The sequence below is a fragment of the Aulonocara stuartgranti genome (assembly GCF_965226115.1).
Source record: "Aulonocara stuartgranti genome assembly, chromosome: 20".
Taxonomy (NCBI): domain Eukaryota; kingdom Metazoa; phylum Chordata; class Actinopteri; order Cichliformes; family Cichlidae; genus Aulonocara; species Aulonocara stuartgranti.
The window spans coordinates 5,231,004-5,257,147 of NC_138956.1; the positions used below are offsets into that span (position 1 = coordinate 5,231,004).

Below are 26,144 nucleotides of genomic sequence, written 5' to 3' on the forward strand. Positions count from 1 at the left end.
CATCTTTCCTGTGCCAGAATGTGTGAAATAAAACTTAACATGAAAAGAATCAATGTCTACTCCATCCATATCCTCTGTCTGTAATGCATTGAGCTAGTTAGCAACAGGAAAATTGACTGAAATTATTAGATTGTGCTGTTGCATAATCTACTAAAAATATATAGGCAATTCTTCTTCTAGAAAACTTGCTGGGCGTGTAATCATTTCAGTATATATACTGAAATCATAAAATTTAGATGTTGTGATAAGAAAGACATTTGCTAATGATTCTTTTAAAAAACAGCTGAAGACATTTTTATTTAGAAAAGCATTTACTTAATTTCCTCTTATGTTGTTTTTATTGTTTTACATTGCTGTTTTGTTTACTGTTACATTGTTTTATATTTCCATTAAGCACTTTGTGATTTTTATCTGTGAAAAGCGCTATATAAATAAATTTTACTTACTTACTTACTAAACGGCTAACAAATGGGCTTATCTTCTGCATTTGTGATTAAAAGATGAAATACACAATGTACTTGTTCAGATTTTCACCAGAGAAAAAGAAAACGGGATTCATTGACTTATAGATATATAGACATATAGTCTATTGTGGCGCAAGCGCAGCTCTCAGGTCTGACGCATTTGACCGCTGCCAATAGAAACGAGGTGTCCAACTGGGAGACTGACAAGGCAAAATCATCAAGTTAAAATGTTGTTCTTAAACTTACTAGTCAAAACAAGTTTGACTGTCTCGATACTTAAAGAGGAAAATCCATTTCTGAAACAGGTCCCTCATCAAGCAGACGTATGGCGTGCACTGAAGCTTCGTGAGTGACTTCCGGGGAAGCCAACAGGAAAAGCCATAGCTCTGCTCAGAATTCTAGACCAATCAAATTTAGCCTCGGACGTGGCTTGTTTGCAGAAAGCTCTTCGATTGGTTCTTGCTCTACGTGGGCGTACCTAAGAGTCTCAGTCAAGTTTAGATGAGAACGAGGAAGTGGAAAACGAGCAAGGAGGAAATCTGAAGGAAAGGACTGGTGTGCGAGCTCGACTGTCATTTTAATACATTTACCTTACAGTTACTTTGCCCACAGAACACAATGGCTGAGTAAGTCCTCCACTTGTTTCTTCTTCTGTTGTGTCTTTTTTGTACAAAGTCGGGGCAATAGAAAGGTTATACCTACTAGTTGAGGTTCTTTTGTTTTTCTCCTTTGCTGAGAGTAATCTTCTTTAGTAGTTAATGCTAACGGTGCTGTTATCTGACCGGGGTCAGCTTTAGAGTTTGGTAGAAATATGTGTGGTCTGTGCAGCACTGAATTGGGTGATGGTCGCTATGGACTCTGGGAAATTAAAGGGATCTTCGGAGTGAGGACTCTGAAGCCCATGTTTTAATTTACTTGAAATAAAAATACACTGGATGACTTGAGGGATAGTAGACAAAGGCTGTTTTGATAATTACCCTGAAGCCAGACTATCCGATCTTCTCACCTGTGATGTGATTCTTATTTCCTCAGAGCAGACATTGCACTAATTGGTTTGGCCGTCATGGGCCAGAACCTCATCATGAACATGAATGACCACGGCTTTGTGGTAAGTTGATGCCTCCTGTGTGTGTTGCTGCTACTCCCTGCATAACCTGTTCCACTTTTCTTTCACTCATTCAATATCTTTCCAACAGGTCTGCGCTTACAACCGTACTGTGTCCAAGGTGCATGACTTCCTGCAGAACGAGGCTAAGGGCTCCAAGGTGATTGGAGCAGAATCTCTGGAAGACATGGTGACCAAGCTCAAGAAGCCCAGGAGGATCATCCTGCTGGTCAAGGCTGGACAGGCTGTGGATGACTTCATTGACAAGCTTGTGAGCAGTCAGTCCTGAACTAGGCTAAAGTTTAGAAACTGCATCCAACCTGCATACATTTATTGGGTTTGTACTAAATCTGTTAATTCTCAGGTTCCTCTTCTTGAGGCTGGGGACATCATCATTGATGGTGGCAACTCTGAATACAGAGACACGACAGTAAGTCATAAACATTCACTGTGGAGCAAAACCTCTTTATTCCAGAGGATATCACCATAGCTCATGCACTTCTATCCTATAGCGGCGTTGCAAGAGTCTGAAAGAGAAGGGCCTGCTGTTTGTTGGCAGTGGAGTGAGTGGTGGAGAGGAGGGTGCACGCTATGGACCCTCACTCATGCCTGGTGGGCATAAAGAGGCCTGGTAAGTCATCAGCTTCATTTCATGTGTGTTAAAAATCAGTGAACATTTATCTATTTCAGAGTGTAACTTAATGTTTATTTTATAGGCCATACATAAAGGACATCTTCCAGAGCATCGCTGCCAAAGTTGGAACAGGAGAGCCTTGTTGTGACTGGGTGAGTGATGTATATTTAATGTTTATTAAATATATATTTGTTGTTATTATTATGCCAAATCATCTAACAAATATTGTGTGGCTTGAGCAGGTTGGCGATGAGGGTGCGGGTCATTTTGTGAAAATGGTCCATAACGGCATTGAGTATGGAGATATGCAGCTGATCTGTGAGGCCTATCACCTGATGAAGGATGTCTTGGGTATGGACCATGATGAGATGGCACAGGTGCGCTTGTTGTACTTCTATGACACCACTTTCACATTTGTCTGGCAGTATTAATTATGTAAAATATAAAGACAATATGTGTTTTTTGATTTTTTTGTTTTGTTTTTTTTAAGGCTTTTGACAGCTGGAACAAGACTGAGCTGGACTCCTTCCTGATTGAGATCACAGCTAACATCCTTAAATACAAAGACTCCGACGGTAAACATCTGCTGCCCAAAATCCGCGACAGTGCTGGACAGAAAGGCACAGGGAAGTGGACGGCCATTTCAGCCCTCGAGTACGGGACACCTGTCACACTGATCGGTAAGAGGAAGAAAGGAGGCTTAAAGCAATGAACTACTCATAAAGGCTAGTGTCATGTACCAATACTGCAAAAGCCACTTATCAAATTACCCTTTAATGATCAGATTTCTTGGGCTTATACTTTGGATCTGTCAGCTGGCAAACACAGCATGGGCTGTGAGCTTCTTTTAGAGAATGTGATCAATATGTTGTTGCCTGTAAGAAGCTTGAAGGCTATTCTGATGGCCTGTGCATGTCAGGTGACATAAGGGGGATTTGGCTTTGGTCTTTGCTGTGACTGTATCATAGTCTGTTTCATAAACAGACCTAAACAAGAAGCAAGCTTTGTATGATTAACTTTAAAAGCATGCAGGGTAAACTATATGGAAAATGTACCCACAAGTGAGATTTTTTTAAATTGCTGTGTTTGCTTGTTCCCTGTCTGTGTTGGATACCCTGCTGTGATAGAGAGGGATGGGTGCAGAATAAAAGGCTTCATTGTGTGAGAACTAAGCCCATCAGGGCGAAGCAGTATGCACAGGAGGCGCTCTCACCCAGCAGGGATCACATTCCTCACTAGGACAGTTTTTACGTTATAGAGCAGTGCAGGTTTTAGCAAGTCATGCTGACCCAACAGGTTTTTTTTTTTTCCTACTGTCCTCAGTTAGTGGCAAGGAAATGATCCTCTCTAATCTGGGAAACCTTGAGTTTTGTCTGCCGTAGCTTTGGCACGCCTGCTTTACCAAACACTATTGCAAACACTGCTGAGTCATGCTGTCGCTCGAGCGTTGGCTGATAGCACAGCGACCCTGTGCTATCAGCTTGGAAATTCTATGTAATGCTTTGTCATTTTTTGAGATCTCGGGAAACCTAAATTACTATTTAAAAAAGAAAAAAAAAGCTGGGCAGTTAGTTTATGTGACACTCAAAGCGGTGTGTGTAGTATATGCACTAATGCTGTCCCTCTTCTTTCCTCTCCCTTCTTTCATCCTCTTGTCTCCCAGGGGAGGCTGTCTTTGCCAGATGTCTGTCTTCTCTAAAGGATGAGAGAGTGGAGGCCAGCCGCAGCCTGTCAGGGCCACAGGGGGTCAAATTCAGCGGCAACAAGGCTACCTTCCTAGAAGACATCAGAAAGGTAAAACCCACAGTAAATGCATTTACTCTAAATGGGCCAGTTTAGGGCAGCATGCCACAGAGAGGCCAAAGTAAAAATGTTTGCGCACCCTTTGAGACTAACAGGTATCAGAAGTGATGAATAGAGATTTTAAACACTGAAAGTAATATGAATTGTTATGTTTTCATTTGTCCAGGCCCTGTATGCGTCCAAGATCATTTCCTACGCGCAGGGATTCATGCTGCTGCGCCAGGCAGCCAACGAGTTTGGCTGGACGCTCAACTATGGTGCGATCGCCCTGATGTGGAGAGGAGGCTGCATCATTCGAAGGTACTTTTGCCCTCATGTGTCCACACAGCATAAGTTTGCCTCACTTCCATGTTGTGCAAAAGTTTCAACACTGTTGTCCAAACAGTGGGGGCGAGAGCCCTTGTTAAGAAAGCCCAAAAAAACAGAAGTTTTTGTTGCTTAAGATTTAAAAACATTTGAGTTGAGCTGCAGTTTCTTTAAGTGCAACGAAAACCTTTTGCAGTGCCAAAAGGTTTTAAAATTGCCTTTTTGTCAATGCGTTGTGTTGTAATGTTGAAGTGAGAAAAGAGAGGAACAAAAGGACTCTTCCCATAAAATCATATAGAGAGACAAGAATGAGGAAATTGTGATTGTGACACTGGTTTACTTTGTGTAACCTGGCACAGTTGTTGTGTAATCGTACATTTAACACTCATAATTTGCAGTGTACAGTCACCAGCCAGCTAATGGGGATGAAGTTCTCAAAGGGCATTGAACTTTGTTTAAATGGAGTTTTTATTACAGTATGTCTGGAGAACATTAACACTGCTTTTCCTCTTCCAGTGTCTTCTTGGGTAAAATCAAAGAGGCTTTCGACAGGAACGCTGAGCTGCAGAACTTGCTGCTGGACACTTTCTTCAGTAACGCTGTGCAAGACTGCCAGGTATGAGGAAGGAGGAAGTGGTCAAGCAATAACCTGCAATCACCACATTGACAAAGGCACAAAAAAACAAGTTATTTCCTCTTTTTTTTTTTAAATAAATATAGAAAAGGAGTGAAGCAACAGTACGACTTGTCTTGTAGTCACCAGCCCTCTGGTCGATTTGTGATATAGTGGTCTGGGTTCCATTTACATTAAACTGATGAACTAATTCAAAGTGTGTGAAGATGATCAGAATTGAATCCATCCCAATAGACCCAAGTACACAATACATTTTTTTTTTCTTCTCCCCCTCCAACTTTACAGGTTTTTCCTTTGCAAGTTTTGCAGTCATAGTGAGTCCTGCAGAATTTGAGCTGATGAAAAATGCTGCAGTGATTGTTTTGGTTACCAAAAGCCTTGAGATGACCTCTAATTTATGACCAGGTTCACAGTGATTTAATTTGGTCCTGTAAACAAACTTAATTATGTCTTCATTCTGTTTACTCTCCTGCTGTAGGAGTCATGGCGCAGAGCAGTCAGCACTGGAGTCCAACATGGCATCCCCATGCCCTGTTTCACTACCGCTCTGTCCTTCTATGATGGCTACAGACATGACAAGCTGCCCGCCAACCTTCTCCAGGTAACACAATTCTAGAAACGGTTACGCCTCCACTATAGGAGGTGTATCACAATAAAAGATCCCTTGTAGCTCGAGTCTTGTGCTGGAATCTAGATGCTATAAAATCCTTTTTTCATATCGTGAATCTTTTGGTTAAAATATTTTAAGGATTTGCAGATTTTAAAAAGGTAACTGTATCTGGCTTTGTTTTTAGGCTCAGAGGGACTACTTTGGAGCCCACACATATGAGCTACTCTCAAACCCCGGTCATTTCATCCACACCAACTGGACAGGTCATGGTGGAAATGTCTCCTCTTCATCCTACAATGCTTAAGGGAGATCTTCACGACACCCAAAAACAAACACGATGGAAGACCGAGGACGAGGGGACGTTATCAACAAGTGAAGATTTTAAACATTCCATCTTTCAACTTTCCACCATCTAGGACCCAGAATCTACTTAAACCAACTTTTTACTTCTCACAGAGACTTGTTGCGGTTATATTTATCAAGAGGTGGAACAATAGATTATGTGCACTGTAGACACCTCCTGTGTATTTTGATGTAGTCAGAGGGGATGTGTGACTCCATCTTGATATTACACAGGCCGCCAGGATACTGTTCCACAGTCATGTTGGGCACGGGGTCCACGGTGTTAACACTGGATTAAGGTGAACCCTTGCACTATGCTGTGTTAGGCTAAATAAAGATTTTCAATCCCTCTATAATTAGCTTGAATGGTCCTTAACTGTCTGGATGCTGTAAACAGGATTGAAGTGTGTGTGATACTAAATAAGGCAACAAGTTCCAGAGGACCGTGATATATAATCGTGACCTGCATTTTAAAGGCAAAGACATTCTGATCTACATAACCATTTAACACTGATGAAGACATAATTTATAAAACAACTTTATTTTAAAAATAACAAGTAGCTCCACACGTCTGATACGGTGGAGTTTTACACCACATGAGAACTCCTGACGCAACCCTAAAGGGGATGTGTCTCCGGTGGGAATTGAACCAGCAATATTTTGCTTGCCAAGTGAATGCACTGCCAATTCCAGATGGTAAGAATAATTAAAATCTGTAGCTACACGTACCGATCTGTATCAAAAGAATATCAAAAATATTAACAGGTCACCACAGTGAAATGACAAATAAACCATTTCATGTGTTGTCTTTTCAGAGGTTGTCCAGCAGGTGGCCCTAAGACCCTGACACATTTCTTTACACATGCACAAACTCATGTTAACACTACTAAACCCTTCACTGTTTTAGTGGACACCAACGTGGAGACTTATTCAATGATACTGTAGCATACAGTACAATAAACTGTGAGACAACACAATGTTAGGTATGCTCTACAATTTAAATAACATGGGAAAAACTGACTTCAAATTCAGCAGGTCACTATAAAAATTACAGCACAAGTTCAAAGACTCATTTAAAACTCAGCATCACAAGTTTCCCTAAGGTGACATTACTGTAACTGATTTAAAGTATTAAGATGCTGTAGTGTCCGGCCTCTATATACTCATACATTACTATAATACGGTGAACACAACACCATCATTAAACCCTATCCTGGGTCTGGACTGTTTAGGATTGGCTTTGTAACCTTAGAAACAATTCTTAGATAAATAAACCGCTGTTTATTGGGTAAACTGCTCATCAATGCAAATAGTTAATCAGCCAGTCAGATAGCAGCAAATCAATGCATGCAGGCTTGTAGATGTGGTTAAGACAACCTATTGAAATTCAAACCAAACATCAGAATGGGGAAGAAAGGTGATTTAAGCGACTTTAAACGTGGCAGGGTTGTTGGTGCCAGACAGGATGGTGTGAGTATTGCCAAAACTGCTGATACAAGTAGATTTTCCTGCACAATCATCTCTAGGGTTTACAGAAAATGGTCTGGAAAAAGAAAGTAGCAGCAGTTCTCTGTTGATATCAGAGGTCATTGGAGAATGGCCGAACTGCTTGTAAGAAGGCAATAGAGCGGCCAAATAACCACTCATTACAACTAAGGTATGCAGAAGAGCATCTATGAATACACAAAACCTCAAAGCCTGAAGGAAATGGGCTACCTCCTGCAACTCCCACGTGTCTTCAGTCAGTATCACTCAGAGGCCTTTAGCCTAATTTTTTAATCTGTGCTTTCATAAAAGTGTTATTTTTAGACATTTACTACTACTGGAGAGAAGAGACGTGGGGTGTAAAGCCTGTCAAAGTTTTTAATATTTTGTCTTCAAAACTGGAAAATGGCCAAATGTCACTGGCTTTCATTTAGCCAGCTCCTCGTGAGCACTTATTTGGCTGGAGACGTTTGTTTTAGAAAAAATGTGCTAATTGTTTGAGTTGCAGAAGGTCGTTTTTTAGCAAGACAATGGCTGCTGCAGCAGAAGTAGTTCTCAAAGAAGTGCTTAAAACAACACTTTTCCAGAGACAGTGGGCGGCATACACAACATGAAAGCATGGAGTTGTATCAGTGTTTCAGGTTGCTGGTGGTGTAATGTTATTATAGAGTTCACTTTAGGCTCTTTAGTATCAAATGAGCATTGTTTCACCTTATCCACAGTGTACCTGATGGCTGCTTCCATTAGGATATAACCCTATTGAATTGAATTGAAACAGAGTCAGATCCCAGATGTACATGTCAGAAACCTGCAGCAACGATGAGCTGTAATCATGTCAATAAGGACCAAAATCTTGAAGGCTTTTTCATCACCGTCCTGAATCTGTGCTTAAAAGACTTAAAACATTTCAGAAAGCAAAAGGGGGCCCGACACAGTACTAGTAAGGTACATCTAATGAAGTGAGTGTGAATATTCAACCTCCTAAGATCTGAACTCTTTTAAGGGTAATAATTTTTAATTTCTCTTTGCTATTTGGGCTGATTGGGGCCTGATAAGATCAAAAACAAAGAATTATCTTTTTACCTGATTTTGCTCTACAAGCGCCTGATAGCTGCATATGAGGATATTCGTTTTAAATGTCAATAGAACAGTGAATAGAATAGAATAGAATTAGAATTCAACTTTATTGTCATTGCACATGCACAGGTACAGGGCAACGAAATGCAGTTTGCCTCCATCCAGAAGTGCTTTAGTGATATAGATATATTACAATATATATTAGCAATAATATAGATATGTGAGTATATTACAGAAATGGGTCTATTATGGTATGTTATAATGTATGTTGTGAATATTCTATAACTATAAGTATGTACAGGCTGTAGTGAGTACAAGCTATGTACAGGCTATGAACAGGATATAAATATGAAAAACTATACAGAATATGAAATAAATAACTTTACAGAATCTGAGATATACAGCTATACAGAAATGGGAACTATGCAAGTTGTAAACAGATGTAGGATTAAAGATTATCGAATGTACAGAATGATTATTTACACAGAGCTATACAGTAGTGCAGTTAAGATAAGTGAGGGTGTAGATCAGGGCTGCCCAATCCCAGTCCTCGAGAGCTACCGTCCTGCAGCTTTTAGATGCATCCCTACTCCAACACAGCTGAATCAAATGAATGGCTTGTTATCAGGCCTTTGCCAAACACGATGGCATGCTGAAGAGGTAATCAAACCATTTGATTCAGCTGTGTTGGAGTAGGGATGCATCTAAAAGCTGCAGGACGGTAGCTCTCGAGGACTGGGACTATCTACACCCCTGGTGTAGATAGTTTCTACAGAGGCTATATAAAGTGCTAGTGGTTGTGAGTGGTGGTTCAGTCCATGTTATTATTGTGTGTTTGAGGGTACAGTTGTCCATTGTGGGTGTCTGTATGTTCAGTCCATGTGTTAACGTGGGTCAGATGTCAGGAGGCAGAGTTCAGGAGTCTGACAGCTGTGGGGAAGAAGCTGTTCCGGTACCTGGTGGTCTTAGTCTGGAGGCTCCTGTGGCGCCTCCCAGAGGGCAGGAGGGTGAAGAGTCCATGTGATGGGTGACTGGGGTCTTTGATGATTTTCCCAGCCCTTTTCAGACACCGCTTCCTGTAGATGTCTTTTATGGCAGTGGCAGCACAATGTCCTTGTAAGTGGATATCAGGCCCTTGTAGAGCAAAATTTTGTACTGTGGTCCAGCCAACCCAAAATGTGATGTCCACATATGTGGACACTGGGTCTTAGGAGGTTAAAATGGGATGAGCACTGAGAGCAGATGCTGCTTCCTGGTGGTGTTAAAGTAATGACCAAAAAACAGCAACACTTTCAGCTGTGAAAGTTGAATACAACTCCACAGCTTTAATTACCTTCATTTCCTGTACTGGTCTAGTTAGCTGCCCATTAAAAGCATAAAACACCTTCTCACCTTAAACACATTCAACTCTCCAGAATTACTCACCTCAGTTTCTACATTCATAAAGTGTATTTTATAACTATCTTGATTTAAAAAAAAAAAAAACAACCCAAAAAACCAAAATGTAATCCTTTAAGCACTTCAGGCTTGTCAGGAAATTCCCAGCCGCTGTAAAAAGAGTCTTGTGCTAACAAGACTGCTTTAACTCGTACAGCAGTGATGGTTGTTGTACCTGACAGGAGTGTGTCACAGCTGTTATTACACCTGCTGTTAAACAGTAAACAAAGCCTCGCCTCAGTGCACCTGCGCTGCAATAGCTTTGGTGATTACCATATTGATGTTAACATCAGGCTTTCATTTGGCCATCTTGGGACGCTTCAAAGAGCTCATTTGACTCTTCATGTCAGAGCTTTGATCCTGAAAGGGTACACAGCAGAACAAAAACAATATAAACTCCGTCATTTCAATGCTTAACTACATATATACACTTCGAGTACCATAAACATGCAGCTTTATTATCAGAGCGAGGCTCGCTACAATAGGGCCTTGTATTCTTAATGCGGCCTGACGCCATGCAGGGGTTGCATTAGAGCACAAGAGGCTGTTAGAGCTCAGTTAAGGCAGGGGAGGTGCAAGATGACACCTCTGAGTCATGTGCAGACAAAGCAGGCACCAAGGAGACACCAGACAGCGTGATGACGATGCAGGAGGAGGAGGACTGGATGACGGTCAACACTGATTTTAGTCAAGATCAAACCCCAAATCAGAATCATTTCTATGAATCATTTAAGACACATTAAAAACAGCGTTTTACATACAGGTCCAGTGCTGAAAATTTATGTGGTTTCATGGGCCCTTAAAAAGCAAGCAGCTCAGTAATTGTGCTTGTGTACTAAAATACTGGCTGGCAAAGCTTCGTTAGTTAATTTTCTTAATTTAAAAGGCAGAAGATTTTAGTTTTTTAAAAATTCATCTTTAGAACTTGAACGTTTATTGTAGTCAAGTACATTAAAGTAAATTACAAACTGGTTATAATGAAAGAAGTTATCACACAATGCAGTGGTGGCTCATTGTTATTGAGATAATACAAATACAGAAAGTCACAACTCTTAAGTGTTAAAGGCTTGAATACTTCTGCTTCGTGACATAAAGCAAATTAAATACAAGTACAAAACATAATGATAGATTATGCTTTCTAAATGTTGTGTAAAATTTCAAAATTACTTATAGGAATAGCAGAACAGAAGAAACAGCTTTGAACTCTGTGCTTACATCACAATAAATCACAAAAAAAAAACCCATAAAAATGCGTGGGTATGTGGAGAGAGGTTTAATTTGGATCGAACTGACGTCAACTGGAAGTGCGTCACGCTTGAGGGTGTATGAATGAGGCTGCAGGGCTTAAAATATGATCTAACTAACTGAGACTGAGTGCAGCAGGTGTAGTAAGAGTGAGATTATTTTGTCTGGTACGTCAATATTACGCTCCACTGACAACCTGGGACTGATGGAACAAGAGGTTTGGGCGTATGCACACTTGGTTCTCCACTTTAATTTTAATTATAAAAACAAAAATCTAGGTACAATTTTGCTTGCAAGTCATGAAAATACAGAATTTTTTCTCATGGACCCATTTGTTTAATTCAGATAAACAGTCCTGGTGCATACCTCTGACAATACAGCAGAGAGCACTCTCAGAAACCAGACTGCATCCTGGAAAAGATCAGGCTGAGACAAATTCCTCTGGAAAACCTTTGCAACCTGCTTGCAGTGGGAGAAACCACCTTAAATCACACTGTGAGAAAGGTTATTCTCTATGGGGAATGAGTTCTAGGAGGACCTTTTAAAGATCATGGCTATGTTATGTTTAAGCACAAGGAAAATATTTAAACCCACTATCTTGTACTTCTGGTATTATTGCAGAGTAATTCTGAGAGATGTACAGACTTCTCTGTTATTCATTTAATTTTTTAGGTAAAACTTAAACTGATCTGGTTTTGATGCCCTTTTTCAGTTCTTAAAAATCACAATTTCTGCATTTATGTACAGTTTTAATGAGCTCATCTCAAATAATTTCACACCAAAAATAAGTTTGCAGAAACCTTGTCAGACAGCCCATAAAAACACATGGTTTCCACACATTATTAAAAGTAATTTAGAGTGTAAAAGATTTTAGATAAAAGTTGTTTTGTTTTTGGAAAAAAACCCAACAATCTGCTTTTACATAAATACAACCTTTAGAGACGCATTCCAGGTTGTCAACTGATGATTTGTACGTTTAGTTTCATAGTAGTCTTGAGTGTGCAGAGAAATTTTCACAAACTCTTACAGCCGTTTAAAAATGGAAAGTATCAACAAATTTTAATATATGAAGGGGATGTGAGTCCTGTCCAACAATCAGCAAAAACTGTACAACAGCACCATCATCAGGAGGAAAATATAAATTACATCCACCAACAAAGACTGTAAAAGTCTGTTTATATAGTCAATCTTCTATATACATTATATATGAGCTAGCTTTCTGCAGGATGCTAGAGCCGTTTTAACAAAAAGACTAAATCTGAATTGTATCCGTGTTTTCAAATAAATCCTAAAAAGAGATATGGATTAAAAGCAAGGAAAACTAGAGATTATGGCCTGAAAAAAAAGTCACATTTTATCTACATTGAGAGACCACAATGATTAAAAACTCCAAACCTTTATTTAACAATGCAATACTAATATGTCAGAATACAATGTGTGAATTGCTGCTGTTCAGTCAGTTAAGTCCCTTTGATGAAAAAAAGAAAAAGAACAGCCAGGTGATACATTTCAGTCACTTAACAATCAAGGTAAACAGAACTAGACAGCTTCCTGCTACACCGATATCATTTTTAACCACATCAAACACCCGACTGGTTAATACTTTGATGTCAGTGACTGTTGGGAGACAAAAGAATAAAGTGTTTACTGACAAACACCCAGTTTTAGAAAGGCAAGACCTGTCTCACAGATTGGGGACCAGACAAAGGAATGATCGCTGCCAAGCAGCAGGTGTTACTTTCGTCCCAACTGTGACATCTTTATGTATGACAAAAAACCCAAAAATACCTTGATTGTCACAGAGTATGGTCCGCTCTAAATTTGGTGGTCCAAGGTTTCTTGCAAGTGAGGTGAAGAAGATCCTTTTCAGGATTAAGGTTCATTGTGGTTTGCACCGGCACACCCAACAAAGGCTTCGTCTTCCACGCAACTGACTCCAACCTTCATTCAGACGAAAACCTGGGCTTTCCGTGTCCGAGGTCCCTATACATGTGAATTAAAGTGTTGGCAGTTCAATTAATGTAAAGTAAGTTAAAAATAATTGACTATCAAGAGGGCATTATACCTAGTCAAATTCAATTTTATTTCAGACTTCCCTTTATTCACAAAACATAGAAAATGCATTCGTAACCACTTCAAACACAAACTTTCAATGGGAACTTGTCAAACATTCACCACATCAACTTCTGAGCTCGCTTTCAAACTTCAGCACTCTTTCAGTGTCCCGCAACCCCACCCACCCACACAGACTTCACTAGCACAAGGTCACATTTTCACACAGAGAGGGTGGTAACAAGGAGAAAGTAAAGCACACAACCAGACACAGCATTCACGTCAAATCAGATAGCAAGAGAAGGCTACAAAAGGATACAAATACTCATAGCACTTGACATTTCACTGTGATTTTAAAGATTTAAGGTTGATAGAAAACAATGAGAGAAAGAGACCGTAGGGATCTCGAGATGCAATAAATGTCCTTGTGATGGGCATGGTGAACACACTCGTACTGGTTTCTTCCTCTCACACTCGCACAAAGCCACAGGTTCTTCTCAACTCTCGCAGGCATTTGTCTCTTTTGAATTAAAAAACAAAACAAACCAAAAGAAAAACAAACAACAAAAAAAAGAAAAAACTCCGCACCAACAGTCCTACTCACACCGCTTTCTTTCATTTCGCTCTCCCGTTCGCTCACTCTCACTCGGGCCAACACCAATCCCACTCACTGATCTCAAAAAGTGACAACAGCAGACAAAATTTCTATATCCCAAAAATTAAAAAAAAATTAAAAAGGGGGAGAGGAAAAAAAGACAACACCCACCGTCTAATACAGTATATGCAGAGTGAAGCTGTGTTCTTGGATGACAAAGCATTTACACATGGGAGGAGGGGAAATGATACTGAGATCTGTCGAACATTGCTGCCAATGAGGCGCTTCCTCCCGGGAAATTGGGAAAGAGTTGGTGAACTGCAGAAGAGATTTCCATGAAGGCGTTTCCAAAAGATGTCAAACAAAAACAAAGATAAAATCAAATGCATACATACATATATATATACTTATATGTAATTATAGAAAGCCCATCATTTCACAAGAGGCAATCAGGGGGCTCTTGAGATACTCGTGCATGTTTATAAATTATTTTATCCTGCATGCACAGTAAATTTGTGTAACATATTCTCAAAAAACAAAACCAGGTAGTGTGGCAGCTTCCACTAACAAACTACACTTCTCACCCATTCAATGCATGACTACGTAAGTCACACACAAGTATAAATTTCCTCTTTAACAAAATAAAAGGCAGTGTATTTTTTCTTTTTTAAATAACATAATATCTAAGCCATTCCCCCTCATATGTATACTTACCAGGTCAGCCTTATAGCAACAGAAAGAGTTAGCTCGTAGCTATCTACATTCCCCAACTAGAAGATTTAGACTCCATAGATGCACCAAAGCCAGAGCTGAAGCCGCTGCTGGAGGCCGTGTTAGTGCCTGGAGCCCAACCAAGGCTAGCTGAGTTTGGGCTGCTGTAACTGGTGCTCGCAGAGCTATAGGTCTGGTCTCTGGTTGTAGTGGCTGTGCCTGCCGTTGTGGTCAGACCCTGCTGGTTAGCCAGCATGCCCATCATTCCCCAACTGCTCTGCAGCGCTGCCTGAGCAGCCGCGACCATGGCTGGGTTTAGACCCAGAGCCCCGAAGTTAACCCCTCCGCTACCGCTGCCTAGTCCACCGCGATTACTGCCATAGCCCTGATTGAACCCACCAGCCCCAAAACGCCCTCGATCCATCATTTGCCTACTATTATTGTGTTTGGGCTCAGCATTGGAGATGTGCACACTGACACCCTTGATGATCAGGTCCTCTCCGCACAGAGCTTGGGCAACCTGAGAAAGAAATGAGTTACTAAGTCTGTGTATCTCTTTTTTCTTACAGGTAAATAAATACTCCGTACACTATAAATACCAGGTATCATGAGGTATTTACAGTATAAATCTGTAATTGAGCTCTCATGTTTTCCACTACTACACCAAACTTATATGCATATAATTACTGATATTAAAGATTTGTTTTTGTTTTATCTAAACATACATATTAGGTCTTTCTCACTCTTCCTGTATAATACCATCTACTCATATTCAAAGGCCGTCATTTAAGGTCACTCTTACCTGGTCATCAGCAAATGTGACAAAAGCAAACGCCCGGAAAGGTTTGGGAATGAAGACGTCTGTGACTTCACCATACTGCATGAAGTACTGCCTCAGATCATCGGTTGTCATGTCCTCTGTGCAGCGACCAACAAAGATTTTACGGCTGCGCATCGGCTCATCGGGACATGCCTGAAAGGAAGAACGGGCACCACCATTTCATTTTAAGTCACGCTGCTCAACAATCCAGATTCAGTTTTACAAAAGCTAATCAACATTTGTAACCCGTGTTAAACGTTTTTTTAAAAATCCACTGCAATGACTTTAAAACACCTGCTTGTAAGTGTGGAAACCCAATCCTTATCTGAAGTGAATGTATGTGAACGTGTGACACAGATCAACAAGCAGTAACAGGTGCTGTAAGCCTACATATAAACCTAAAAATGAATTTATACCAAACCTTATTCACTGAAGAAATCAATTTCTACCAAAGCACTTCTTTGAGACACGGTAAAAATCGTGCCCAACCCACCTTTGAATTGGGAAGTTTACAGTCACACCATCTCCCGTCAATCATGTGTCTCTGAGCGATGACTTTGGTTTGCGTCTCGTAGTCGGTGAACCGGACGAACCCAAAACCTTTTGAATTGCCAGTTTTTGCATCTCTCTTCACCTGAAAATGGGCGAGGTGAGCAAATTCATTAGTACACAAACAAAAGTCATACCCTTGTTGCGCTCAATGTCTAGAAAAGAACTGAGAAAACATTCACAGTCACATGACACATCAATACCTGCACCATGATGACCTCTCCAAAGGTACTGAAATAATCCTTGAGGTCTTGTTCTGTTGTTTTCCATGGCAACCCGAGGACAATAAGATCCGATGTCTTCTGAAAGCCCCTTTTAATTTTCACAACTGTGGCAGCGTCTATTTCTTCCATCTTTCTTTTGTTATCTATGAAGAATAAATAAATCATGCCAGTGAGAAAAAAAGCAATCAAAAACCCTTGTCTTATACATTTACAAAGCTCCCCTAAATTAAAAAAACCCAAAAACAAACAAAAAACCGAAATACAACTGTGTTTACTATTTCAATAACATGTTGCCATAACAGCATCAACTAATCTGTTATAATTTTCCACAGTTGTCACAACCTTGCTGCAGGATTTGATCACATTCAGTAAGCAAGCTATTAAATACAGAGCTTTAATCCAGTTCAGTCACCTGCCTCACAATGTTTTTTTGTTGGTGTCATTTGTGTTTTTTTTAGACCAATCTAATACAGTAATCTCTCTTTTAAGGTATCTTTTGGAGGCTCCAATTTGTGATGCTGCTGAATTTTGTAATATAATACTACTGTACAGTCACAAACACTTTTATACGAGTTAAAATACAGCGCACACGTTTAGGTGTTGGGCAAAGCAGCTTCACTACAACATGAACAACACCTTTATGTTCAAATTTGGACCAATCCCGAGCATTAAAGCGTTAATTGTAATACGATGTATTGGTACTTTTAACTAGTTATAGTCAAATCAACTTAACAGGCAGTTTGTGGGCAGGGTTGTCAATTTGCTTACATGTTTATAATGACACAAACACCTGGCATACCTTTGGGGTAATTGACAATGTACACTAGGTTTCCCCAGTCGTTCTCCGGTGGGTGCAGGACACCCTCCACAAGCCGGACTCCCCTCATGCACTGGGTCTCTGGGTTTCTGTATCGCAGCCCGCAAGCCCCTGGAAACTGCGCTGCTACAGATGACAGCAAAACAGTGCCATCGTCCTCTGACGGGATCTCCATGGGTTCTTCATTTTCTTCCTCAGCCACCCGAATGTAAAGCTCTGACATGGTGTCCAGGATGGCTGAGCTCTGGTCCAAGCACGGTCAGCTGAGAGAGCTCAAGTTATCAGTAAACACCGGAGTGGTGCGAGCGGATCTGCCCCTGGCTTTTAGTTTACTTCTGTTAACTGTGCGCGAAGCTAATGTAACACAAGCGCAGACACGCGAACTGCGTGAAACAGTCACTCTGCGACTCTTTCGCGTTTAACAGCTGGTGGCATGAAAGCCGGGACGCTTTCTTTGCCAGAAATGACACTCGTAAACAAGTTAGCCAGCTAGCCACTGAGCTAGCACACTCAAGTCAGCTCGAAAAATGAATGGCCGTCCAGTTTTACAACGCGCTGTCAACAAATACACGACTCCTCCTCGTGCTTACGAGCGCGTGGCCGAAAACTGTACGTCAATAACAACTTCGACGAGTTATCGACTTCGACGCAATTTCACCACCAAAGCGAGTATATCAATACAGCTGCACGCGGCTAACCTCTTTTAACCTCAAGCTAGCTAACAAAATGGCTGCTGATGCTCACCTTGTAAAGATGACATCATCGACTTGGGAGGGTGCACTCTTATTTGTGGGGCTGCCAAAAAATTAATTTGAAAACGTTTTCTGAATAGATTAATTTTTGACTATCAATTGCCAGTTACCGTTTGTGAATTTAAGTTAAACCTAATCTTCCTTATTATTTTACATTCATCAAGTGTCGTAACTTGTTTGTGCCAAGGATAATGCTCCCGAGTTACCCTTTGAAGTCTCACAGGAAGCTAGGAGCCCAAACAAAAGGTGTGTAATGTTTTGAAGAAATTAAAAAAAAAGAAAAGCCCGACCGATGTTTTGGTAAGCCAGTATTATTGCCCGATATTGGAGACAGAGACAGAGACTAAAACTTCCGGTCTTCGTGGTAATTTTTAAAGCACATCACTGACACAATAATAAACAATAGGAACCAAATCTAATCGTTTTCAATGTTAAGTAACTCTAACTGTATTTACAATTCGTTTTTTAGAATTTTTTTTATTTAACTCCCTAACAATCTGTACATAAAACCCTGTACCCTGACATAAATGAATGAACAAAATGTTTTCGAAATGCATACAAACAGAATTTACAGGATAGAGGGAAATAGCTGCAGAAAATTAATAAAATATGTGCAAACATCCATGCAAATACAGTTTGTAAGGCAAACACTGAGCATGCACAATTCTTATGAGCTTGAAAGTCAACATTTGGTATGACAACCTTTATTCTGCAACACAGAATAAGCCACAAAAAAAAAAAGACGTTTTTTTGGCTAACAGCAGTTTGAGAATCAACTTGTCAGGGTAAAATACCATTTCTACCTGCTAAATTCAACCAATAAAATGATCATGTGTTTTTGCAACAGGCTGCTAGTAACAAAGTGCCTAAAGACGCAATTTAATAGAAGGTAAAGTAAAGTGAGATTTTATTACAGGGGCAACAATCTCTGCATCGATGTCAAGAAAGCAATAAAGGTTAATAAAAGGAGGTCACTGGAAGTGAAAGGGGTAATTCATGATGGATGACAAACACAAAAGGACACAATCCTGTAAAGTTTATTTTCACACATGCTCAAAACAGCAATTGTTCTTTTATTTTTAAGCTTTTTTTCTCACTTGCCTTTTAACAAAGCAAAGTAAACACACCTGTGCTTTAACCTATCCAGGCCAGTGACACCACCTCTCACCTACAAATAAGACTATCCACAGACGTTTCCATCACTTCACCATGGATCACATCAGAGTAGGCATCCTTGCTATGTGAGTAACAGCGATATGTATAAATGTTATATCTACATCGTCTTTCAAATATAAGCTCCATTCGATGCTCTTTTCTACAGTTTTTTGCAGTGTTTTATCACAAAGAGCGCATTTTTCATTCAGAAACAAGAATGGATTCAAACTTCTGCAGCAAGATTAACAGGTGAACATTTATTCACTTATGAGCTAAAGCTGTTATGTTCCTAGTGTTTGTGAGAAATCTACCTGCTGCAATTTCAGAAGAAGATGTGGTTTGCTTTCCTGAATACATGGAGATGTGGATGCACAGTGCAAGAATTGAGGAGTTCAGGGTCTGGCTGTCGAGGGCGCTAAGTATCCAAGGTATATCTTTATGACAAGATAAATGACTTTAAAAAGCATTCATTTAATGTTGAACATGTCATTTCTGAACCACTGCTTGCTTTTCACAAGCCAACCTCGCATCTCTGGACCACCTGAATCTCCAGCTGTCTGCCTGTGGATTCTCACTGCAAAACGACCCCGACGATAACTACGTTTTTAGAGTCAGCTACACCGGGTGTTTTGTTCGGCAGCAGGTTTGGCATTCTTTTCTGAAATATGCAATCCATATCTACAACCTCAAATCTTTTAGCCTTGCACTTGGGCTTGGTGGTGATAATGATCTGTGTTTATATTGACTTTTCAGAATGGCTTTAATGTCTTAACATTAAATTTGGTGCGGAGGATGAATCGATTTGGAAGCCAGCATCACAGTTTCACAATGAAGTGCCCTGTGATGTCTGTGGTGCAAAGCAGAGAGCAAATCCGCTGTGACCCTGAATATGTTCAGGTAACAATGAACATTTTGCCACATTTCAACCTAACTGTATTTATATATTAGGATTGGTTTGCTTTGTTACTAGAAATAATTTGTGTGTGCCCTCAGGTGATCAGAGAAATTCCCTATGGAAACTGGGATAATGAGGTAGTAATTACATTCAGTGCCTGGAATTCTGATTACCTTCTAAATGATCACAATTTTGTCTGTAGATGTTTAATGTTTGGAAAGCAAGTCTAACTTTTTGTTTGTATTTATTGTCTGATTTTTGCTGCAGCTGCAGTGGTCGCTGTGTCTGGACGATCACCTCCTTGTAGCTCTGGAAGATGCCAGCTTGATTCAGATGAACATTGATGTGAATGTAACAGACATAAGAGTTCAGGGCAGGAGGAGGGAGATCTTAAGGCCTGTCAACGTGAGACTTCACACAGCATTATGCCACCTAGTGACTATTGTTAGTATTACAACTGAAATGTACTCAATTACTGTTTGGTTAATACAGATAATGGAAAATGAAGGGGAATTTTTGGATTTGAAGCTGGTCAGAGACAGATATGCCTACAGTATGGAAGCAACTTGTCCAAAAGGTGGGTAACAAGGACAGAATTGGAGCTGGAAGTTATTTTTCCTTTAAAAAAAAAACAAAAACCAACAACAATAGTGAGTGTTTGAGTTTAATTAGAGCAGGGGTGTCAAACACAAGGCCTGGGGGCCAGAAGCAGCCTGGCACAGACTCCAGTCGGGCCCACTGGGTGGCTTTGGAAAACGTAAAAGAGGGCATAAATGTTGGACTTTTAACAGTATTTTCATCTGTGTTACAGCTTTTACAGTTCAACAGCTACAATTTTTCACTATCTATTATAGAAATATAGTATGTTTTTTTTGCAGTTTAAGAAGAAGGTTAATATTCTGTAAAATAACAAAAACCTGTCACTGTGCTGACCTTTACATCAGTAAAAATCACTTGGGCTATTTTTTGTTTAATGTTGATAAAAACATGTGGGGTGGGGACATTTGCTCTTTTTCTCTCTTCTAAAGAGAACGGATCAGTTATAAAAATGTTAAAAATACTTAAATGTAAAAGTCCTGAATCCAAAGCCAAAATATTCTTAACTCCAAAGTATTCACAGTAGTTGTGTATGTGGTCATAGTTTGAACTAAAGCTACAAAGTTTCAGCTTGGTCCAGTGGATTCAAGGTCAGATCCAAAGGGTCAAATGTTCAACATTAACTGAACAAAGTAACATGATTTTAAACACGAGGATTGTTGCAGTCAATGACTGGGTAAAATCTAGAGCCCATGGAGCTCTCTAAGTGCTGTGTTTCCTCCAGTGAGATGCTAGGCCAGGTCTTCAGTTGCTGCTTGTTTGTGGGTCTTTCTGCCTTCAGTTTTGTATTTCTTAACTAAAAAACATGCTGCGTTGGGTTGAGATCAGGTGACTGACTTGACCATTGAAGAATATCAGATTTCTTTCCATTGAGAAACTCTTGGGTTACTTTGCATCATTATCAATCCACAGTTCATCCTCATACTTCTATCAGGAGTCACATCATCAGAAAATACTCGTGATTCAGTGTCCGTGGCAGTCATACACATCCATACCAAAACACTGCCTCGACCTGTTACCTCTGATTCTGCATAATGTTCCTATTCTCATCATTCTGGTACAGGTTTACCAGAATGATGAGAATAGGAACAGTATGAGAAGTTTACCAAATCTTGATTTTACCAGAACCATGCAGGCTTTTTTAGATGTTTTCTGACAAAGTCTAATCCAGACTTCTTCTTGAGGTTAACCAGTGGTTAGCACCTTGTTGTAAATCCTCTGTATTTACATTAATGACGGTTCCTCTTGATTGTGGACTTTAACAATGACAAGCTTACCTCTTTGAGACTCATTCCTGAGTTCATTAGATGTAATGAAGCTGCTTTTCTTTGAACAATGTAAATGTAATGCACTTCTGTGGTCAACCACTTTAGTTGTCAGGCTCTTTGAACAATAAGGAAATAGGCCACGAAACGCTTTACCGGTCCACTGTCCGATAACTTTTGAGCATCTGAAAGTAGGAGACTGTATATAACAATGGCTGATTTCCAAAACATATTGTGCAATATTTTTGTTAAACCATTTGAAAGTTTGCACTTTACCCACATGGTGATTGTTTGGTTTATAATCCACTGTGATGGTGCAGAGAAGCAAAATTTAAAAAACACTTATGATTGTCCAAAAATGTATCAACCTCATTGTATATCTCATTATATATATATATATATATATATATATATATATATATATATATATAGAAATTGGCAACAAGTGAAAATACTTATAAACAGATACATCAAATATAATTACTTGTTACTAACTAACCACATTAACACATCTTATTTTATTTCAGTGAACGCATCCACGGCAGACAAGACTGTGCTGCACATCCTCAAACGCCGAATGGGTTTGACCAGAAGAGGCACCTATCACAATGAAACACTGACACTCAGTGACCTGTCAGTTAACCAGACAGTTACTTTCACAGTGCATGAGACGAGTGAATTTGTAACTCTGTCCATTCCCACAGCCAGAATACTCCAGACAAAGGTTAGTGCTGAAACACAAACCTGTATGACTCCAAATAGTAGTGCATGGCTGTCAAAGCATACACTAACATGAGTAAACTGTGCGGCTTTGAGGATTCATTAAAGAGTAACACATCTAACCCAGGTTTATTTTACAGCCCTGCACAGATGACAACCGGCTCCTGCAGCCGTTCTACAGGGTGGATGCTGTGCTCACCTTCAGAGAGACAAATCACAAAATGCACTGGACCATGGAGAGCACGCTGCCATGCATAGGTGAGTTTTCTGCTGATGAGCACAGTAAAAACTAAAGAGGTGATCAATTATTGGATGTTTTCTTGACCATGGCATTTAATGTAGTCACACCAGGCACTTCTTGTTTGTTGCTCAGCCAGACGCTTAATGTTTCAATCCTGCTAATGAAAACACTCCAATATACACACATCAGACACTTTATTAGGTACACATTGTCTGTACAGGGTTGGATCCTCTTTTGGATGCCAGTCTAGGTTCATCTCTGACCCATGGCCCTACGCTCTCTCTTCACATTTCCCACTCTTCATTGCACCCCTCCAAAAGAATGTTTAAAAAATTAAATAAAAATAATATCACATAGCAATAATCAGTCATATCAATATCAATAGCACTCATTTTAAAATCCCTCCTTCAACAATTATTTTCAGTGGAACAATTTCTAGATATATCACAGTGTGATTGCACATTTTCAGCATATGAGTGTTAAAAATGTTTCAATCTCTTAAAAAAACACCAAGAAAAACTACTCACCCATCACCACTTCATCTTTCGAGCCACTGAAGTCTAAAGTCCTGGCTGTATATTCATCCTGCTCTCTTCTCTCCTTCTTCTTTTAAGGACCACTTTTTTCCTTTGGCTCACTAAATATAATTTAAAATGCCGCTGCACTGATTTACTACTGTATAAGACACCTGCAGAAAATTAAATGGATAAATATTTAACATCAACAGCTTTTGCACACATTTTCCACAAATAACAGGGAGCAAGGTCAGGAAGTACAAGTCATATATTTGCTAGCATACCCCTCTGCTATCAGAACCCTTCAGAAAAGATGCCTCTTTGAATCAGTGGAGAGTAAAAATGATTGAGTAAATATTTGCAGCTAAAATGCAGTTCATGAGGGAACTACATACTGCATGCATACAGTTAGGCTTTGGGTCACAAGCTAGAACCAGGACTTGAACTTACAGTGTGACTTATAATCTGTCCACTTTAATGTTATGGTGTCACTGATTCTGTGTAATATAAATTGAGGGATGTGCTCGATTGATATCGGTGTTAGCTTCTCCTGCTTTCTGGTTCTGGGGCATTTTTTTGGCTGCCGTGTTGAAAGTTTTGCCTTTGCAGCCACAGTTACCTGTTCTTAGCTGATAGGAGTGGCACTTCCTGTAGTTTTCTACTGCTGTAGCCCGTCTGCCTCAAGGTTTGAGGTGTTATGTGTTCAGAAGTGCTTTTCTGCATACCTAGGTTACAACCAACTGTTATTTGTCCATTCTTCTCTCTTTTTTGGACCATTCTGTGTAAACCCCATGAACATGAACATGAACATGAACAACTACGCCACGTTCAAAGTCACTTAAATCACATTCGTCCCCATTCTAATGATTTGGTTTGAACCTAATCAGGTCACACTAAAGATGGCTACACAGCTACATTCACTGGCTGATTAGATATTTGCTTTAACAAGCAGGTGTACTTAACAAAGTGCCTGGAGTGTATAGGGACACAACATGCTTCTGAAATTGGATCCAAGATATATATATATTTTTTCAAACTATGTCGTAACAATGCAATAAAGAGATCTTAACTGGATGATTGGATGCATCCCTGTGGACAGTTATTGTGAGCCTGCAGTTCCACTTCTTATAGTGTTTTGTTAATATGAAAATGTTAAAACATGGGGAAAAAAAGATCCTTAATAGATATATTTTAAGATTTCTAAAATAGTTTTGTGTCAGTTAAGCTACTGCTGAGAATGTAGAAATAATTGTTTTAAAAAAATGTGGCTTCAAATTTTCACATCGCACTCGTGTAACTTCATTATTAAACCTGTGTTTGCTGCATTGTCACAAATCATGTTTTTTCACAATCCCTGTAAGCCAGAATTCACTGCACCAGTCATTAAATTGTGGCATTGTTTTTGTTTAATCTCACCTTTGTTGAAATCACCATTATCTCCACAGCGGCACCTAAAAACACATCATCACATGTCACATCTTCTCCTGGCCCAAACAACATAAGCCCGTCCACACTCGACTCTACACGTGAGACTGTAACTACGGACGAGCCTTTGCCCGACCTCGTCACCATCCCAGAAGAAAACCTAAAAGAGAGAGATTCGTTCAAGCCTGCAAAGTTTCCCACAACTAACCTTCCTCACATGCTGAGAGAGGGCCGCAGTTTTAATATCCACGCTGACGAGATAATAAGGGATGATGTGTCTTCTTCAGTGTTGGATAATGGCACCAGTATTGACATTAATACGAATACAACTAGTTTATTTGATTTTCTACATGCAGCTACAAATGTTTCAGTAGAGTCAGACTTGCTTACGTCAGCAGCCACAGCCCAAACACCACATATGTCTCTTACTACGCTGGCTCAGCCTGATGAAGAGTACCAGGAACTCAACACAAGCAGTAGGAATGAACAACAGCAAAAGGAGAAAAAACTGCAGTGGATTTGGTAGGATTAGATTTATTTATTTAGTTAAGTGAAATAATTCTTCAAGTAATATATCTTAATTACTTTAAGGCCTATTTTACTCCTTTTCCTTTTAAACCCAACTGGTACCACATACATCTGTTTGCAGTCATGAAAGGTGACGCAGTGGTCAGTGAAGGCTGATTATACAGTGCAAGCAGAATTACCGTCAGACCTCTGCCAGCTATTGCCTCAGGGTGGACATTATCCAGACTCAGACAAAGGCAGGCGTTAAATAAACATGTCTCTTTCCGAGCAGCAAAACAGGCTGATGAAGAGAAGACCTCGTGTTAGCTGATGCCACCTTTCAGAGCAACTTGAACTCAAATCACAGAAAGTCATAATAAAAGCTCACAGATTGCTTGTCAGCGGTCATTCTAAGATTCTTAGATGGTAGAATCAATTTTATGTGTTAAAAACTGTTTTCTTTTCAACAACAGATCAAATTTAGCTTCTGATTTACTGTAATGTCAGCTGTAGCTGTCGCTCCCCTCATTGCAGTACGCTAAACCAACAGCAGAGGGCACTCTCCAACATGTTTTCAGTAGGCTCCTGATAGGTCACAGCCTGCCTCCAGATGCTCTTTTCCAAATTAAGCAGTTTGACTTTTTTTTTTTTAAATTTTTGTTTTTTAAAGTAAACCTAGATTCAGTGCTAGTTGTTTTTGTGTGTGTGCACAATTAAATGAACTTTATTCATCATAAGATAACTCTTGAAAATCCAATATGCAGTATAGAAAGGGGGGGTTAAATTTATTCACTTGAGTGCTTTAAATGTAACACCCATACAGAATTACTGGTATAGATCAAAATAGCTGAAGAGGTTTCGTTTTTGTCCCACTGCTTTTTTTTTTTCCACCTTTGTTATTGTGACCTCCCGGTATGCACCAAAGCGTCTCTAAATGATAACCGTGCGGTGTTGCGCAGTTACATGCATCATATACAACGGTCTGTGGGGCAGAAAATCTAAACTTCCTTGTGCCTTTGGCTCCCATCTGCTCAGTGAACTTATGAGCAGGAAATGGAATAAGTGGTGCAAAAAGCATGCCAACATCCCCGGTTCTTTCATGTGGCCTCTCTCGGCCATTAGCCTATCTGTATCGACTGTTAACTGTCTTTACAAAGTTAAA

General features: G+C 39.9%; 3 protein-coding genes across 9 annotated transcripts; 2 read left to right on the top strand and 1 right to left on the bottom strand.

Annotated features, from left to right (window-relative positions):
- The first annotated feature begins 945 nt into the window (after positions 1 to 945).
- Positions 946 to 6,254, top strand: pgd (phosphogluconate dehydrogenase). Its single transcript, XM_082520131.1, has 13 exons — positions 946 to 1,090; positions 1,497 to 1,572; positions 1,661 to 1,840; positions 1,934 to 1,999; positions 2,082 to 2,200; positions 2,286 to 2,355; positions 2,446 to 2,580; positions 2,694 to 2,883; positions 3,867 to 3,997; positions 4,173 to 4,306; positions 4,829 to 4,928; positions 5,425 to 5,547; positions 5,741 to 6,254. The coding sequence occupies exons 1-13, from the start codon at positions 1,083 to 1,085 to the stop codon at positions 5,858 to 5,860; spliced, it is 1,452 nt and encodes a 483-aa protein (XP_082376257.1). The 5' UTR covers positions 946 to 1,082; the 3' UTR covers positions 5,861 to 6,254.
- Positions 6,255 to 12,522: 6,268 nt separating this feature from the next.
- tardbpa (TAR DNA binding protein a) lies at positions 12,523 to 17,643 on the bottom strand. 4 transcript variants are annotated; one of them, XR_014273660.1, is made up of 7 exons: positions 16,893 to 17,642; positions 16,073 to 16,236; positions 15,814 to 15,954; positions 15,303 to 15,473; positions 14,936 to 15,020; positions 13,961 to 14,107; positions 12,523 to 13,125 (listed from the first exon to the last, which is right to left on the bottom strand). XR_014273660.1 is itself a non-coding variant. In XM_082518242.1 (6 exons), the coding sequence occupies exons 1-6, from the start codon at positions 17,131 to 17,133 to the stop codon at positions 14,013 to 14,015; spliced, it is 897 nt and encodes a 298-aa protein (XP_082374368.1). In that variant the 5' UTR covers positions 17,134 to 17,643; the 3' UTR covers positions 13,202 to 14,012. The 4 variants fall into 4 exon arrangements, 3 of the variants coding, with proteins under 3 accessions (XP_082374368.1, XP_082374366.1, XP_082374367.1); XM_082518242.1 differs by lacking the exon at positions 12,523 to 13,125 and having other exon boundaries at positions 13,202 to 14,107; positions 16,893 to 17,643; XM_082518241.1 differs by lacking the exon at positions 12,523 to 13,125 and having other exon boundaries at positions 14,041 to 14,107; positions 14,504 to 15,020; positions 16,893 to 17,134.
- A 175-nt stretch (positions 17,644 to 17,818) lies between these two features.
- On the top strand, positions 17,819 to 25,496 carry ciroz (ciliated left-right organizer protein containing ZP-N domains). 4 transcript variants are annotated; one of them, XM_082518237.1, is made up of 12 exons: positions 17,819 to 17,908; positions 18,810 to 18,903; positions 18,984 to 19,066; positions 19,144 to 19,245; positions 19,336 to 19,460; positions 19,571 to 19,714; positions 19,811 to 19,849; positions 19,980 to 20,117; positions 20,205 to 20,289; positions 22,102 to 22,298; positions 22,435 to 22,552; positions 24,496 to 25,496. In XM_082518237.1, exons 2-12 carry the CDS (start codon positions 18,872 to 18,874, stop codon positions 24,999 to 25,001), a joined length of 1,569 nt encoding a protein of 522 aa, XP_082374363.1. In that variant the 5' UTR covers positions 17,819 to 17,908; positions 18,810 to 18,871; the 3' UTR covers positions 25,002 to 25,496. The 4 variants fall into 4 exon arrangements, with proteins under 4 accessions (XP_082374363.1, XP_082374362.1, XP_082374364.1 ...); XM_082518236.1 differs by lacking the exon at positions 17,819 to 17,908 and adding an exon at positions 17,946 to 18,026; XM_082518238.1 differs by lacking the exon at positions 17,819 to 17,908 and adding an exon at positions 17,952 to 17,962.
- The last annotated feature ends 648 nt before the right edge of the window (positions 25,497 to 26,144 follow it).